Source organism: Protopterus annectens, chromosome 9.part0 (genome assembly GCF_019279795.1).
Source record: "Protopterus annectens isolate FY-2018-M chromosome 9.part0, PAN1.0, whole genome shotgun sequence".
Lineage (NCBI taxonomy): Eukaryota > Metazoa > Chordata > Ceratodontiformes > Protopteridae > Protopterus > Protopterus annectens.
The window spans coordinates 1,173,191,727-1,173,205,372 of record NC_056743.1 but is presented as its reverse complement, the minus strand read 5'-3'; the positions used below and the strand labels follow the sequence as shown (position 1 = coordinate 1,173,205,372).

Below are 13,646 nucleotides of genomic sequence, written 5' to 3'. Positions count from 1 at the left end.
CTCTCCGACATCGATGTGGACCATGTGGTGCAGAAATTATTGGAACATACGGCCCTATCCAAACTTATCTCGGTTTCCACCCAATTGGTGTCGAAACTGGAAGGCCTTCCATTATCTCCATCCCTTCCTCCTCCGAGACCTGTCCAGTCTTTGGAGCCGGAAGAGGTTGATCTACTGATTGTGGAGCCCTCGGTGCCAGAACCGTCCTTTTCTCGGTCGGCTCCGTTCACCTCGACTCCGTCGGAACCGGTACCGGAGTCTCGGAGCCGACAATCCATCCTTGGTTCCGGGGCCGAGAGTCGAACCGACGTTTCGGTTCCGACTCTTCCTCTCGGGGCCTCGGCGCGGATCGATTCGGCTCCGTCCTCGGGGTCGATGCCTTCGGTGCCTGTTTCGGGGATTCTTCCCATTTCTTCGGAACCGGGAGATTCCTCGACTCGGGACCCGGGGGCATTCGATCTCATGAGGAAGGTGTTGTCTACCCAGACAACCACATCAGTAGAAGTAGCCTCTCCTCCCCATAAAGGACCGTTATCTTCCTCTGCACCAACGGCCACATCCAAGCGTCGAGCACCGTGTCTCAGCCACCCCTGGAGGGTGTCCCCTCTTCCTCGGAGGCTTCTTCGGATGCTCCCCGAAGAAGTCCCTAGGAAAAGATTGTGTAAGAGGAGACACTTAGATTCTCCACAAGAATCTTTGACATCCGATACGGACTTGGATGAGTCAGAAGGGTCCCCAAAGTCACCTTCAGAAGATGTCTCCTTTTCTGACATCTTGGAGATCCTGAAGCAGAGAGGTGATTGGCAGTCCCTTCCCCCTTCTGAGGATGAGTCAGTCTTGCTGAAGGCATTCGGTGCTCGCCCTTCCTCCTCCTGGGTCACTCCGCCCTTCGATGAGTTAATGGAGTTGATTGCTCGAAGGGCGTGGGAGACACCTGACACGGTGGAACCAGTCCCTAGGAAGCCTAATAAGTACATCACTGCACCCCAAGACAAGGCTTACCTCACAAAGGGAGTTCCAGTGGACGCCATGGTGGTGGCAGCGGCCACGAAAAAGGAGATGTCGGAATCTTCCTCATCTGTCCATCCGCCTAACAAAGATTCTAGGACTATGGACAGATACGGGAAGCGCATTTTTAGTTCAGCGGCTTTTTCTATGCGATCCCTGAACTATTTGACCCATTTTACACGTTTACAGAGGGATCTAATCAAAGAGCTGGGAGATACCCTCCAGGGTACTACAGATGCTGCTGTCTCAGAGAAAGTTACAGCACATCTAAATACCCTTACATCCATTGTTAACTCATCCATGAGGCTGATATCATACGCAGCCGAAGGATCGAGTAGGGCAGCAGCTTCAGCGATTGCTCTTTGCAGGCAATCCTGGATGCGCTTATGTTCATTTGCGGAAGCCTTCAAGTCTTCCTTTACTAACTCCCCATTTGATGGTGCCACTCTCTTTGGCCCCAAAGTAAAGGAGACCCTTACCCGGTGTGAACAGGAGGGAAAGACTCTGTCTGCTGTCGGAGTCCGTTTTTCCACCCCTTCCAGACCGTACCCCAAAGGGCAATGTGGTGGGAAAATGTGGTTTCGAAAACCCCAAGGATCTTTCCCAGGCACACAGGGTGATGCCCCCTCTAGAGGCAGAGGAGGGGGCAGAGGTGGAAGACGCCGCCCTGGCGGCAGAGGGGGTCCGCAAAACCAAGGTGACAGGGATACCCCCCCTGGAAAACCTTTCCAGCACTCCTGAGAGGAGGCCCGACTGTCCTGCTCTGGAGGCAGTCGGGGGTCGCTTAGCTTTATACCCTCAGGCCTGGCAAAACATTACTACAGACAACTGGGTAAAAAGCGTTGTTACCAGAGGTTACAGAATACCTTAAGAGTCATCCAACCAGTCCCAGCGGACCAAATAGGATTCGGAACTTACTCAAGGTTCTTTTTAGTTCCAAAGAAGACAGGGGACTGGAGGCCGATTCTGGACCTAAGCAACCTCAACACCTTTGTCAAGAAAGAAAAGTTCCGAATGGTCACGCTTCAATCGATCCTTCCATTCCTACAGAAGGACGACTGGATGTGCTCAATAGATCTGAAGGACGCATACTACCACATCAAAATGGCCAGGGCGTCCAGGGATCATTTGCGCTTCCGGCTGGGAGCCAGTCACTACCAGTTTCGAGCCCTGCCCTTTGGTCTGACCTCAGCCCCCAGGGTTTTCACCAAATGCATGGCAGTGGTAGCGTTCTCATCTGAGACGCCTAGGATTCCAGGTGTTTCCGTATCTGGACGACTGGCTCCTGTCTGCCACCACCCGGCGTCAACTGATACAGGCCAGGGATTACACTCTGCAACTTTGTATTCACCTCGGAATTTCCGTAAATTTCGAAAAATCTTTACTACAGCCATCACAGCATATCTTATTCATAGGAGCGGAATTAGATACGCATCATTTAATTCTAAGGCTTCCTCCAGAAAGGATAGTTGCACTTCAAAGCCACATCTCTCTCCTTCTGTCATCCAAAAAATCCCCAGCAAAGCTGGTTCTAAAGGTCTTGGGCCTCATGGCAGCTTCTCTCATTGCGATACCATTGGGAAGACTGCACATGAGAGTTCTACAATGGCTACTGTTTGCACAATGGTCGTTCCAACAGCTACCTCTGACACACGAAATTCTGATTACAAACACATGCAAATCACACCTAACTTGGTGGCTTCAGACTTGCAACCTTTCCAGCGGAAGACCATTTGTGCTACCCACGCCGTCAGCGAAGATAACCACGGACGCTTCCCTGATAGGGTGGGGGGGCATCTTTCAGGGACAGACAGTCCAAGGCGAATGGACCAATTTGGAGTACAATCTGCACATCAATGTTCTGGAGTTGAGGGCAGTGTTTTTAGCATTGCAACACTTTGCTCCCCTTCTTCCTCTAGGGACTATTGCAGTTCAGACAGACAACATGTCTGTATTCTGGTACATAAACAAGCAAGGGGGAACCAGGTCTTATCAACTATGCAGAGAGGCCATGAGAATTTGGCAATGGGCGGAGTCCACGGGTCGCTTTCTGATCGCAACGCACATCCCGGGGTCATCCAACGTCATAGCCGATAGGCTGAGCAGAGCAATCCTGTTGCCTCACGAGTGGTCCCTCAAACAGTCAATTGCGAAGACGATATTTCGCAAGTGGGGCCAGCCTTCCTGCGATCTTTTTGCATCTCCAATGAACGCCAAATGCAGGAGCTACTTTGCCCTATTACCCCCTCCAGGGGAAGTCCCCAGGGACGCGCTGGTGCACGATTGGCCCCCGGGTCTCCTGTATGCTTTTCCTCCTTTTCCCCTGATTGCAAAGTTTCTGCAGAAAGCCAACAACCTTCAGAGGACGATAATCCTCATTGCCCCATTCTGGCCTCGTCAAATTTGGTTCCCCTTTCTATTACAACACCGCATTCGGGGACCTTGGATTCTGGACCCAGAGCCAGATCTACTGACTCACTCGTCAGGAGTTCCTCACCCATCTCTCGAATCACTCCATCTAGCAGCTTGGCTGCTCCGCTTCCCTTTCTAGCCAGGTCTGATTCCCTTACACCGGCAGTTCAGAATATATTAGTGGCTTCTCATAAAGCTTCCACTACAAAAACCTACACCAGTAAATGGAAGCGTTTCGTCTTCTGGGCTAATTCACATCATTTGGACCCTGTTATAGCTCCGTTAAACAAGATCTTGGAGTTTTTGACAGAATTGTTCCATGAAGGAGCTTCTCCTGCCACTTTAAGAGTGCAATTGGCTGCCATTTCAAACTTTCATGTGGAAGAATGTGGTGCGCCTGTTATGGCTCACAGACTTTGTAAGGCTTTTTTAAAAGGATCCTTTCATATTAGACCACCAGTTAGAACTCCTACATCACCTTGGAATCTGAACCTCATACTTTCTAAATTGATGTTGCCCCTTTTGAGCCAGCCTCAGTTTGCCCATTGAAGTTTTTATCGTGGAAGACTCTCTTCCTGGTGGCCATTACATCCGCTAGGCGAGTGTCTGAGCTTCAGGCTCTTTCTATTAAACACCCTTATTTGATTTTCCACTCTGACAGAGTATCCCTTCGCACTAATCCATCCTTTCTCCCCAAAGTTTGCTCTACTAATAATATTAATCAGTCCATTGAATTACTCACCTTTTTCAAAAATCACTCTAATAAGTTAGAGTATATGTTGCACAAATTGGATGTCCATAGACAACTCGGGTTTTATTTGGATAGAACAAAAGATCACAGGAAATCTGATCAACTATTTGTAGCCTTTGCTGACAGCAGGAAAGGTGTAGCAGTTACTAAATGAACTCTTTCCAAATGGCTAACTGATTGTATCACATACGTTTATGAGGCTTCTAATCAAACCTTATCAGTCAAACCTAAAGGACATTCTACGAGATCAGTGTCTACATCCTTGGCTCACGCAGCTCGCTTACCATTAGACACGATTTGTGCGGCTGCTACTTGGGCTAAACCGCATACATTTATCTCTCATTACAAAGTGGACAGGGTTTCTAGGGATAGGGCAACCTTTGGTTCCACTGTGCTCAAGAACGTTCTCCCGTGAGTTCCTCAGGATCATGGAGCTAGGGACGCTACCCATGTGTAAGAACAAAGGCGAGATTGAACACTCTCACATATAGAAGTTATGTCCTTACCATAACGTTCCATGTGGAGTGTTCATCTCGCCTTTGTTCGAACGTTCAATTTGGTGCCTGGTCTGGAGTATTCTCCTTCTGCATTTGCAATAGTTGTATTTGTATGATACACTTGTGTATATATATATATATGTATGTATATATGTATATAGATGATCCTTTGATTGTGTAAATTTTGGTATGAGTGTGTTCTCTATGGCTGCTGGTTTGCTTGCAAACTAGATCTGAGGTAAAGGCAGAGGGGGATTGTGGGTATTAGGTGATCTCGAGCTTCTTCTCGATGCAGAGCTTGCAAGCGGCCAACACGGAGCCGAGGATCGGCTCCGAACCCATGTGTAAGAACAAAGGCGAGATGAACACTCCACATGGAACGTTATGGTAAGGACATAACTTCTATTTCTGGATTCCAGAATTTCTTTGGTGTATACTTTCTTGCATTTTCCACTTGCTGTAGTCCTACCTTGCTTCTCATCTGAGTGCTTTTTTTTGAAATTTGACTAAATCTATTTTGCATTTTTCCACTGTCTTGTTTTCGGTGCTTTTTTCCTCTCAAATTCTACTTACAGAAATCTTGTATTTTACTGAAATTGTGTAATGACAAGTACTGTCTTCCTACTATATTAGACAGCTTCACTTAATGCTACTGTAGAATCCCATTATTCCTTTGTAACTATGCATTTTTGGGGATCCCTGGTGGGTCTAGTGGTTAAGATTTGGGGCTGTCATCACTGCAGTCTGGGTTCAATTCCCAGTCATGGAATTTCAATTAAGTTAGGGCAGTGCAGTGGTGCGGCAGTTAGAGTTGTCACCTCACAGCAAGAGGCTCTCTAGTTTGATTCTTGGCTGGGGTGCCTTCTGTGCAGAGGATTCATATCCTCCTTCCATTTGTGTGTGTTTCCTATAGGTGCTCTAGTTTCCTCCCACATTCCAAAGACCTGCATCTGGAGCGTTTCTACATGGGCCTCTGCTGAAAATGGGCTCAGTCCCAGTCGGACTTTCCTGGTAAACGAATGTTAAATAAATAAAATAATTTTTGATGCTTTTCAACTTCTAGAAATGGTTTTTGATGATTGCATCTGCTAATTGTGCCTATCCAGAAGCTCCAGTCAGTTTTAGGTGTGTAATGTCAGTTTGTTTATGCTTCTTTTCCAGACGATGATTGGGAGGAGCAGCATGAGCGTTTGGCAGAGCTGGAAGAGCTTCATGTCAGCAGCATGGGAAGTGGAGGCAGTGAGTTGGATCTTCTTGGAGATGTCTGTGAGGACAACCTTGCAGAGAGTATCAGCAAGCTAGTGATCGCAGGTGGTTCCAGTGAACTAGCAGACCCTGCTGTTATGAGTGTGCTTCAGCAACAGCCCATGTCAAAGGTAAGTTTAAATGGTATACGTGGTTGAAATTGCTGAATGTAGCAGGTATTTAGTAATGTTTGCTTATGTATGTGGCAGAGCTGTTTTTTTGCTTTCCCTAGATTTGTAATGCAAGATGATTACAGTGATTTATTGCTTATCCTAAAAGCAGCAGAAAAGATGTTACTCTAGGGGTACAAAATATGCCATTTTAGTACTGTAGTTTGATCTTTAAATATGCCAGTTTAATAAACGTTATCATCAGGTAGAGGAGAATTCATCCTAGAATATCTGTTTTGTGTAAGGGAGACTGATGTCAGTGTTGGGGAAACCTCCGTTTGTGACAGATGAGCACTGTGTCTGCATCATTGCATATCCAGCTATGGGGAAGTTAAATTGGGAAAAGCTACATGTTCTCCATCTGCTGAATCATGTCCTCGTTCAGTAGTTGGTCATTGTAGCTGTGTTGTTGTTTAAGCTGTACTAAGCAAGGACAGTAGCTTTAGGTGGTCTTGTGGAAGACTACCACTGAATGTTGAGATGGCCATTGTGAAGGAAACCTAAAATGTTAGTCAGGATTTGGCAGCATGGTGATTGTGTGGTTAAGGTATTTGTATAACGGTCCCTGGTTTTAGGCTTTATCCTGACTTCTTTGTGTGTTTTTCTGTCTTATTAATTTTTTTTATTTGTACTTCTGTTTTAATTTACCACTCTCAAACTTGCTGAATGTGTGCTCTGAATTGCATTTACTGCCCACCAAGCAAAAAAATTCAGCTCATTTAAACCACTAGCAAATGATTTAAAAAAAGCACTCTTAACACATTACATTTGAGTGACAGCTTCAGGTAAATCTGCAGTTAACTCCTACTGACTCCTGTTGTTGTCAGATATTGCTTGTTCGTATTTGCATCAGTAATTCCAAAACCATGCTATGTACATAGTTTTAAAAGATTTCATCTTAAAGCCTACACAATGGCAAACTCAACTGCATTAATATTTGACCTCTATTCAGTGCAGTTAGAGATATTAACTGTTTTTATTATGCTAATTTATATAGATATAATTTTTGCATTTTTCTACATACCTCAACAACCAAGTAACACAGATGATTACCTTTCCTTGGACGATTTCCTTAGCCTCATATGAAAGCTCTCAACTAGATGAATAAAATGCTGCTGACGAGTATGTAACTTGAGTGGTTACTGAGATTTATTTATTTATTTATTTGACATTTGTTTACCGGGGTGGTCTGACTGGGTCTACAGAACCCATTTTCAGCAGAGGCCCGGGGAGAAGAGCTCCACATACAGTACAATAAAGAATACAGTAAAATCCAAGGCAGTACAAATCACATTAGAAGTACTATACAAAATAAGTTGAATGAACAAACTGTGTTACACAATGTTACAATATATATACTACACATCTAGACGATTCTATAGAGTTAAAAACATTATAGACAATAATAGTCACTCTCACTATACATGATGTAGTGAAAATAAATAAATAGACTGTTAGTTTCATTTAGGAAAATAGTAACCAGAAAGTTAATGAATACAGAAAGCTAATGAGAGAGTTAAAAAGAATAGAAGCAATACTGCCTGAGCAGTAGCTTAAGGATATGGTATAGAAACAGAGGAGGAGTTAGAAGAGCCTTAGGATCTTGCAGACTGTGAAGGATTGAAATGTGATGGAAGAGGACGATGAGGCTAGTGAGGAAGAAGAGGAAGTGCTGAGCATCTGGCAGGCTTTATGCAGGAGCAGAGCCATGTCTTTTTGAGATGATTTTTTTTAATGAGCCTTTGACCTGGCCTTGTAGCTAGAGGTAGTGAACTCCTAAGTATAGAGACAGAGTATGAATACAGAGTGTGACCTGGTTTTCTTGTGGGTTTTGAGATAGTTAAGAGATTTTTTGTCTTCTGATCGTAGGGATTGATTTGGTGTGTAAGGTGTGACTCTAGAGTGGCTCGTGCAGGACAGGCAGTAGGCTTGAAAATAAGGTTGTGCAATGTGGGTAGCAGAATAAAGGCAATTTGGTTGAGGAGTTCAAGCCAGTTTAATTCTAAGAATGATTTACAGTGGTGTGTGTGATATTTAGAGTTTGTGGCAAACTTAGCAACTTTGTTGTAGCACTGCTCCGTCTTGCTTATAGTAGAACTTTGTAAGTTAGGATAGGGGCACCATGAAGAAGGGAGGGAAGTAAAAATGTTTTTGCAAGGGTAGTTTGGTTGCTGCAGTAGAGAAATGTTTGTTTCTATGCAAGTGTCCCAGCTTTTGATGAGTATTTTTTTATATTTTGCTGTATATGGGGGTCGAATGAAAGTTTGTCAATGATAACTCCTAGACGTTTGGTTTCCTGTACTACTTCTATGACAGTGTTGTCAGATGCTAGGATGTTAAAATGATCAGTGACAGGGGAGGTGGTGTTGGTATGAAAGAGTACTAGTTTTGTCTTCTTTGGATTAAGAAGGAGTTGGACATTTCTTAGCCAGGGTTCGACTGCAGTAAAGGACTGTTGAGTTTTTGAAAGTAGTTCTTGTAGTGATTGAGCAGTACAGATTATGGTGGAATAATCAGCTTATCCCCAGGGTGAGAGGCAGTGTGAAAGTAGTTTGTGAAAATGTTGAAGAATAGGGGTCCTAGGATGGAGCCTTGAGGGACTCCAGTAGGGTTGTGGAGAAAGGGTGAGAGTTCATTGGACAATTTCACTGCTTGTTTACGATCCTTGAGGTAGCTCTGAAACTGCTTTACTGTGCTATGTGAGAAGCCTAAATTAGACCGTGTTTAATAGCAAGGGGTGAGGCATTGTGTCAGAGGCTTTGGAGAGATCAAGGAATACTGAGGCTGTATAGCATCCTACATCTCTTACCTTGTTTACGGTGTCTGTAAAAGATAATAGGCTGTAGCTGTACTGTGGCTAGGTCGGAAGCCATGTTAGGTTTTGGTTAAAAGATTGTTTTGCAATAGATAATGCATTACCTGCTGATTGGATACCCCTCTCGAGAATTTTGGATATGGGTGACAAGATGGATATAGGAAGGAAATTGGATAGCTCAAAGGAGTTGCCTCCTTCGTGGATGGGGGTGATGTGAGATAAAGACCTGGTTATAAGGATACTGATTGGGTAGGCGATTGAATTAGCAGCCAGTTTGAGGTAGTGTGGTAGAAGATTATCAGCTGAGGTAGAGCGGGGTTTTAGTTTATGTAACTGTTTCTTAATGGTGCCAGTCGATATGGCTGAAGTGAGAATGAGGTTTGTATGACATTTTGTTAATTGGGGGGGTTATTAATGACAGTGTTAGAAGTAGTTGATGGTCTGGGGTTGGTTTCTGAATAGGTTGAAGGGTGGGGGGGTCCAGCTTTAGGGGTGTTAGTAGGTAGGTCTGATATTGATTTTATGAGGTGCTTGTTAAAGTTTTCTGCTGTTTGTGATGGAGGGGTATAAGGTGATAGGGTGTGGTCTCTGTTTCAGGGGTAAGTAGAGAAGATATGGCGTGCCCAAAATTTATTGGGGTGGATTTTATGTTTGAGATGAGGCTGGGAATAATGACTTTATCTCTGATTAGTTTTGTCACTTTTTTACGTAGTGTTTTGAAATTAACATGATTTTGTTAATTTTTGTTCTTTTTCCAGGCTATCCAGGCTGGGTCCCTTTACTTCATCAGGTGTTTGCATTCCTTAGAGAGCAGTGGAGCTGAGTTCTTTTGATTCTTTTCATACAAATGGGTATTAAGTATGTGAAGGAAGGTATTATTAAAGTATAGTACAGCATCATTAAGGAGTAGTTGTTTAAGGGGTATATCCAGTCTGTTTCACATAGGAGATGGTTGAATTTATGCTGACAAAAATTAGTTGAGTTCCTGATTTTTACAATATGTACTTGTAGCTATTGGGAGTTTTTTCTAAGGGAATAAGGTGACAGCTGATCACTGAGGGAGCCAGACCGTGTACCAGAAGAGGGGTAATTGGCAGGGTGGGATACTAGGATTGTTTGGCAAGTGAGATCTTTTCTGCATCTTGTTGGAGTATAGATGAGCTGAGAAAAAACATACAGATTTATACTATTTGTGGGGGAGTTGGAAGCTGTGATTTGCCAGTCTGTTTATGTCTCCTAAGATTATTGTTTCAAGGTTTATTATTTGGGATGTCTAGATTAAAATATTTTCCAACACTTGTATATTGTTAACTGGTGGGATATATATTACCATTATGCAAATTATTTTTGATATGTTGAGATTCAAAAATGAGATTAGTACCTCAGCATTGGAAAAGGTGGGTATAGTACTGGTGTAGGGTGTGATGTTGAGCGTAGAGGGCTATAGAAGGGCTACTCCTTCCCCTTTTTTTTTAGATCTATCCTGTCTGGTTATTGCAAAGTTTGAAGGTATTATTTTTGAGTCTTTTACACCAGAGTGTAGCCATGTTTCTGCAAGGGCTAGTATGTCAGGTTTATTTTGATCAATCCAGGCATACAATGGGGCTATTTTATTAGATATTACTTCTAAGGTTCAGTGTAAGTATGTTTAAATTTTTGGGGTTACTCTTTTGGTTAGGATTAGAGGGTGGGCCAGGGTTAGGATGTATGTCTCCACATTTGAGTAGGTAGGTAATGAGGAAGGAGTACCATGAGAAGTGTTTTTTATTCCTAGGTGATGATACTGGTGTGAAGTGCGGTTTTGTAGCAGGTGAGGAGGCCAATTTGTGGCTTGAATAATATGGGAGGGTATAGAGGAAACGCTGAGAGAAGATATGTGAGAAGCTGTGTTATTAGGGTGATGGTTGGAGAAGGTTGTTGTGTATTGATGTGTGGGGATAAGCGAGGATATAGCTGTAGCGAGGTTGAGAATTAAGAGTAAAGAAGCTAGGCAGGTTAGGAGGGGCATGTCAACTGTGAAAGTGGGTTTAACAATAGTAAAAGTGGTATTTATGTGTGAGAATGTAATATCTGGTATAAACGGAGATTTTGTTATCTAGTGATGTGTGCGCAGCTAAAGGTAAGGCTGGAAATATTTTCACTTCAGGGTGGGCTTTGACAATGTGGTTAGGTGTTTTGCCCTGTGGTTTGTGATAAGGAGGGGTGGGGGAGATGTGACTGGTCAGTAGTACAATTATGGCGCAATGTTAGTTAGGGTATAATAGAAGAGAAGGTGGTAAGCCTGCAGTTAATGTAAAACTGTTTGAGGTGGTGATAATATTGTGATGGTAAAACAGAGTAAGATGCAAATAATTATAGTAGTGGGAATGAGAATTCAAGCTGATGGATGTAAGGTGAAGCAGATAAGTTTGGTTTAATAAAAGTAGGTAAGGTGAAAATGAAATGTGGGTGTGGACAAGGTAGAGTTGTATATAATTGGATCAGAGGAATTAGGGGTAGTGATTTGCTTGGGGTATGAGTACAGGTGCTGGGGGAGGGCGAGTTATGGGGAAGGGTAGGGGAGCGGAGTGAGTGGAGAGAACCCTTGTAGATGGTTTACCACCATAAACAATCAGTGAGGTAGAATATTCCTGGATACAGAGACATAGTGACTGAACTCTAAAAACTTAACCTGAGTCACAGCATCTAATTTTATAGATGTTCTTCGTCTCACATTGCTGCAGTCATAACCTGTGGGTAGTCCGCTGTCCTCGATCGGCCCGAATACCAAAGAGCTGGGCTGGCGTCGGTCATTGTCGCCTAGAGCTGACGTCAGTACGTCGTAGTACATAAGCGCAAGACCGACGCCATGTCCTCAGTCTTTCTTGCCGCGTGGTCCGAAGCAGAAGCAACGTTTGCAAGTGCCGTTCGGCGTTCTGAAATTTTCATTTCTCGAGTTTCAGACCGAAGACCAAGTTGGGCTAAGTACCCCGTTGGGGAAATCTTTGTTTTTTCTTGCCTCAGTTATCCGGATGTCAGAAAAAGTTAATAATTGCATTTCTTGTGGGAAACAGATACCTCATAAGGATTTTCATTCTCTGTGTATTCCTTGCTTAGGGCCTGAGCACGACGTGGTCGGGTGTCGCTTTTGTGCTAGATTTAACAAGCGCACCATTAAACGGAGATTAGACTGTGCCAGGCTTGTTCTTGGGAAAAGGTGTAATTATAACATGCCGTCGGATCCTCCGACGCCCGCTACCGCTAAAAAGCGTAAAGATAAAACTTTGAAGTCTAAACCGGATAAGTCGTCCGTTACGGATGCCGGTTCTACGGAGCCTCCGGTTGAACCTGTGGATCCGGCCGGGGATTCGGCTGAATTCCATAGGGAACCTTTACTTTTACAGGAGTTAACCTCTCAGGAGTTAGGCCCGGCTGAAGGTGCTTCTCAGGTGTCTGTAGTTCCATCTTTACAGAAGGTTATTAGGCCTTCTACTTCAGTGGCTAAAAGGCCATGCTAAGGCCAAAACTGGTCATGTTGGCCCGGGTCATAGTTCTAGCTCTCCAGCCCCTGTTCCTAAGAAGCATATGTTAAAAATGGCTGAGGACTTGATTACTTTGATCAGGGGTTCTATGCCCCCCCCCAGAGAAAAGGCCTAGGGTGGAGGCAGATTTAGAGGGGATGGATCATTCCTCAGACTACTCTGATTCCTCAGCTGAAGAAATTCAGGAATTCCCTTCTTATTTGGATTCGGATGCAGAGGACTCCTGTCCTTCTGCTTCTCCTCCAGAGGATTTTTCTTTTTATGAGACTTTACACTCCATGAGGGAGCATTTCAAGTGGGAAGGTCAGGATTTTTCGGATTCTCGGAAACGGCTCAGGGAATTTTTGTTTCTGCCTCAGCATAGGCCCTTGGCTATTCCTCCTTTCTTAGAAGTTGTTCAGGATGTTTTCTCTGAATCTTCCCTTAATCCTGATTCTTTACCTCCTGCCCCTGTTAAGCCAGACAGATATTATAGAGTTCCTGAAGCACATAAATATTTGTACAAGAGCCCTATAGCTGATCCGGAAACCATTACTCAAGGTCCGAAGGGTATTAGGGCTTCTGTGGCTAAGAATCCAGTTCCTTTGGATAAAGATTCTAGAGCTTTAGATAGATGGGGGAAAAAAGTGTACACCTCCTCTACGTTAGCTATGAGGGCTTTGAATTACCAATTTCATATGCTGAAGTATCAGAATTTTTTGTTAGGTCAATTGAAATCTAAGGTGGATGCTTTATCTGAGGGTATAGAGTGTAAGGAGCTCCAGGAGTTGGTTCATGCATCAGATCAAGTGGGCAAGCATTCTTTGCAGTGTGGTTTCGATGCTCTTCAGGCTGCATCCAGGGTGGCTGCTACAGGTTCAGTTATTCGCAGACATGCCTGGCTTAAGGATCAAAATTTGTCAGAGCATGTTAAGGCTCGGATTTTGGATGCTCCTCTTCAATCTTAAGTACTTTTTGGTCCCTCTGTGGAATCGGTTTTGAAAAAGATGGAAGATAAGGCTAAGTCTATGCAGACGGTCAAAGATTTTCTGCAGGTGCAGCCCCCTAAGTTTAGTAGGAATTGGCCTGCTAGAGGATGGTCTTTTCCTTCTTCGGATGCTCAGTCTAAGGGCAGGTCTAGGCGTGGTAGAGGCAGAGCTCACGCTCAGGGTTCTTTCAGACCTAGGACTTGGAGTTCTCCTGCACAGTCTTCTGGTGAGGGCAGGGGTCAGCCTTTTCGTAAACAGA

The 13,646-nt window shown here is 44.1% G+C and overlaps 1 protein-coding gene across 1 annotated transcript in view; it reads left to right on the top strand.

Moving 5' to 3' along the window:
* Nucleotides 1–13,646, top strand: part of PATL1 (PAT1 homolog 1, processing body mRNA decay factor) — a 1,960,792-nt gene that overhangs the window by 362,079 nt on the left and 1,585,067 nt on the right. The window contains exon 3 of the mRNA XM_044084059.1: nt 5,830–6,044. Within this exon, the coding sequence (XP_043939994.1) occupies nt 5,830–6,044 (215 nt within the window). The remainder of the gene's footprint in view (nt 1–5,829; nt 6,045–13,646) is intronic.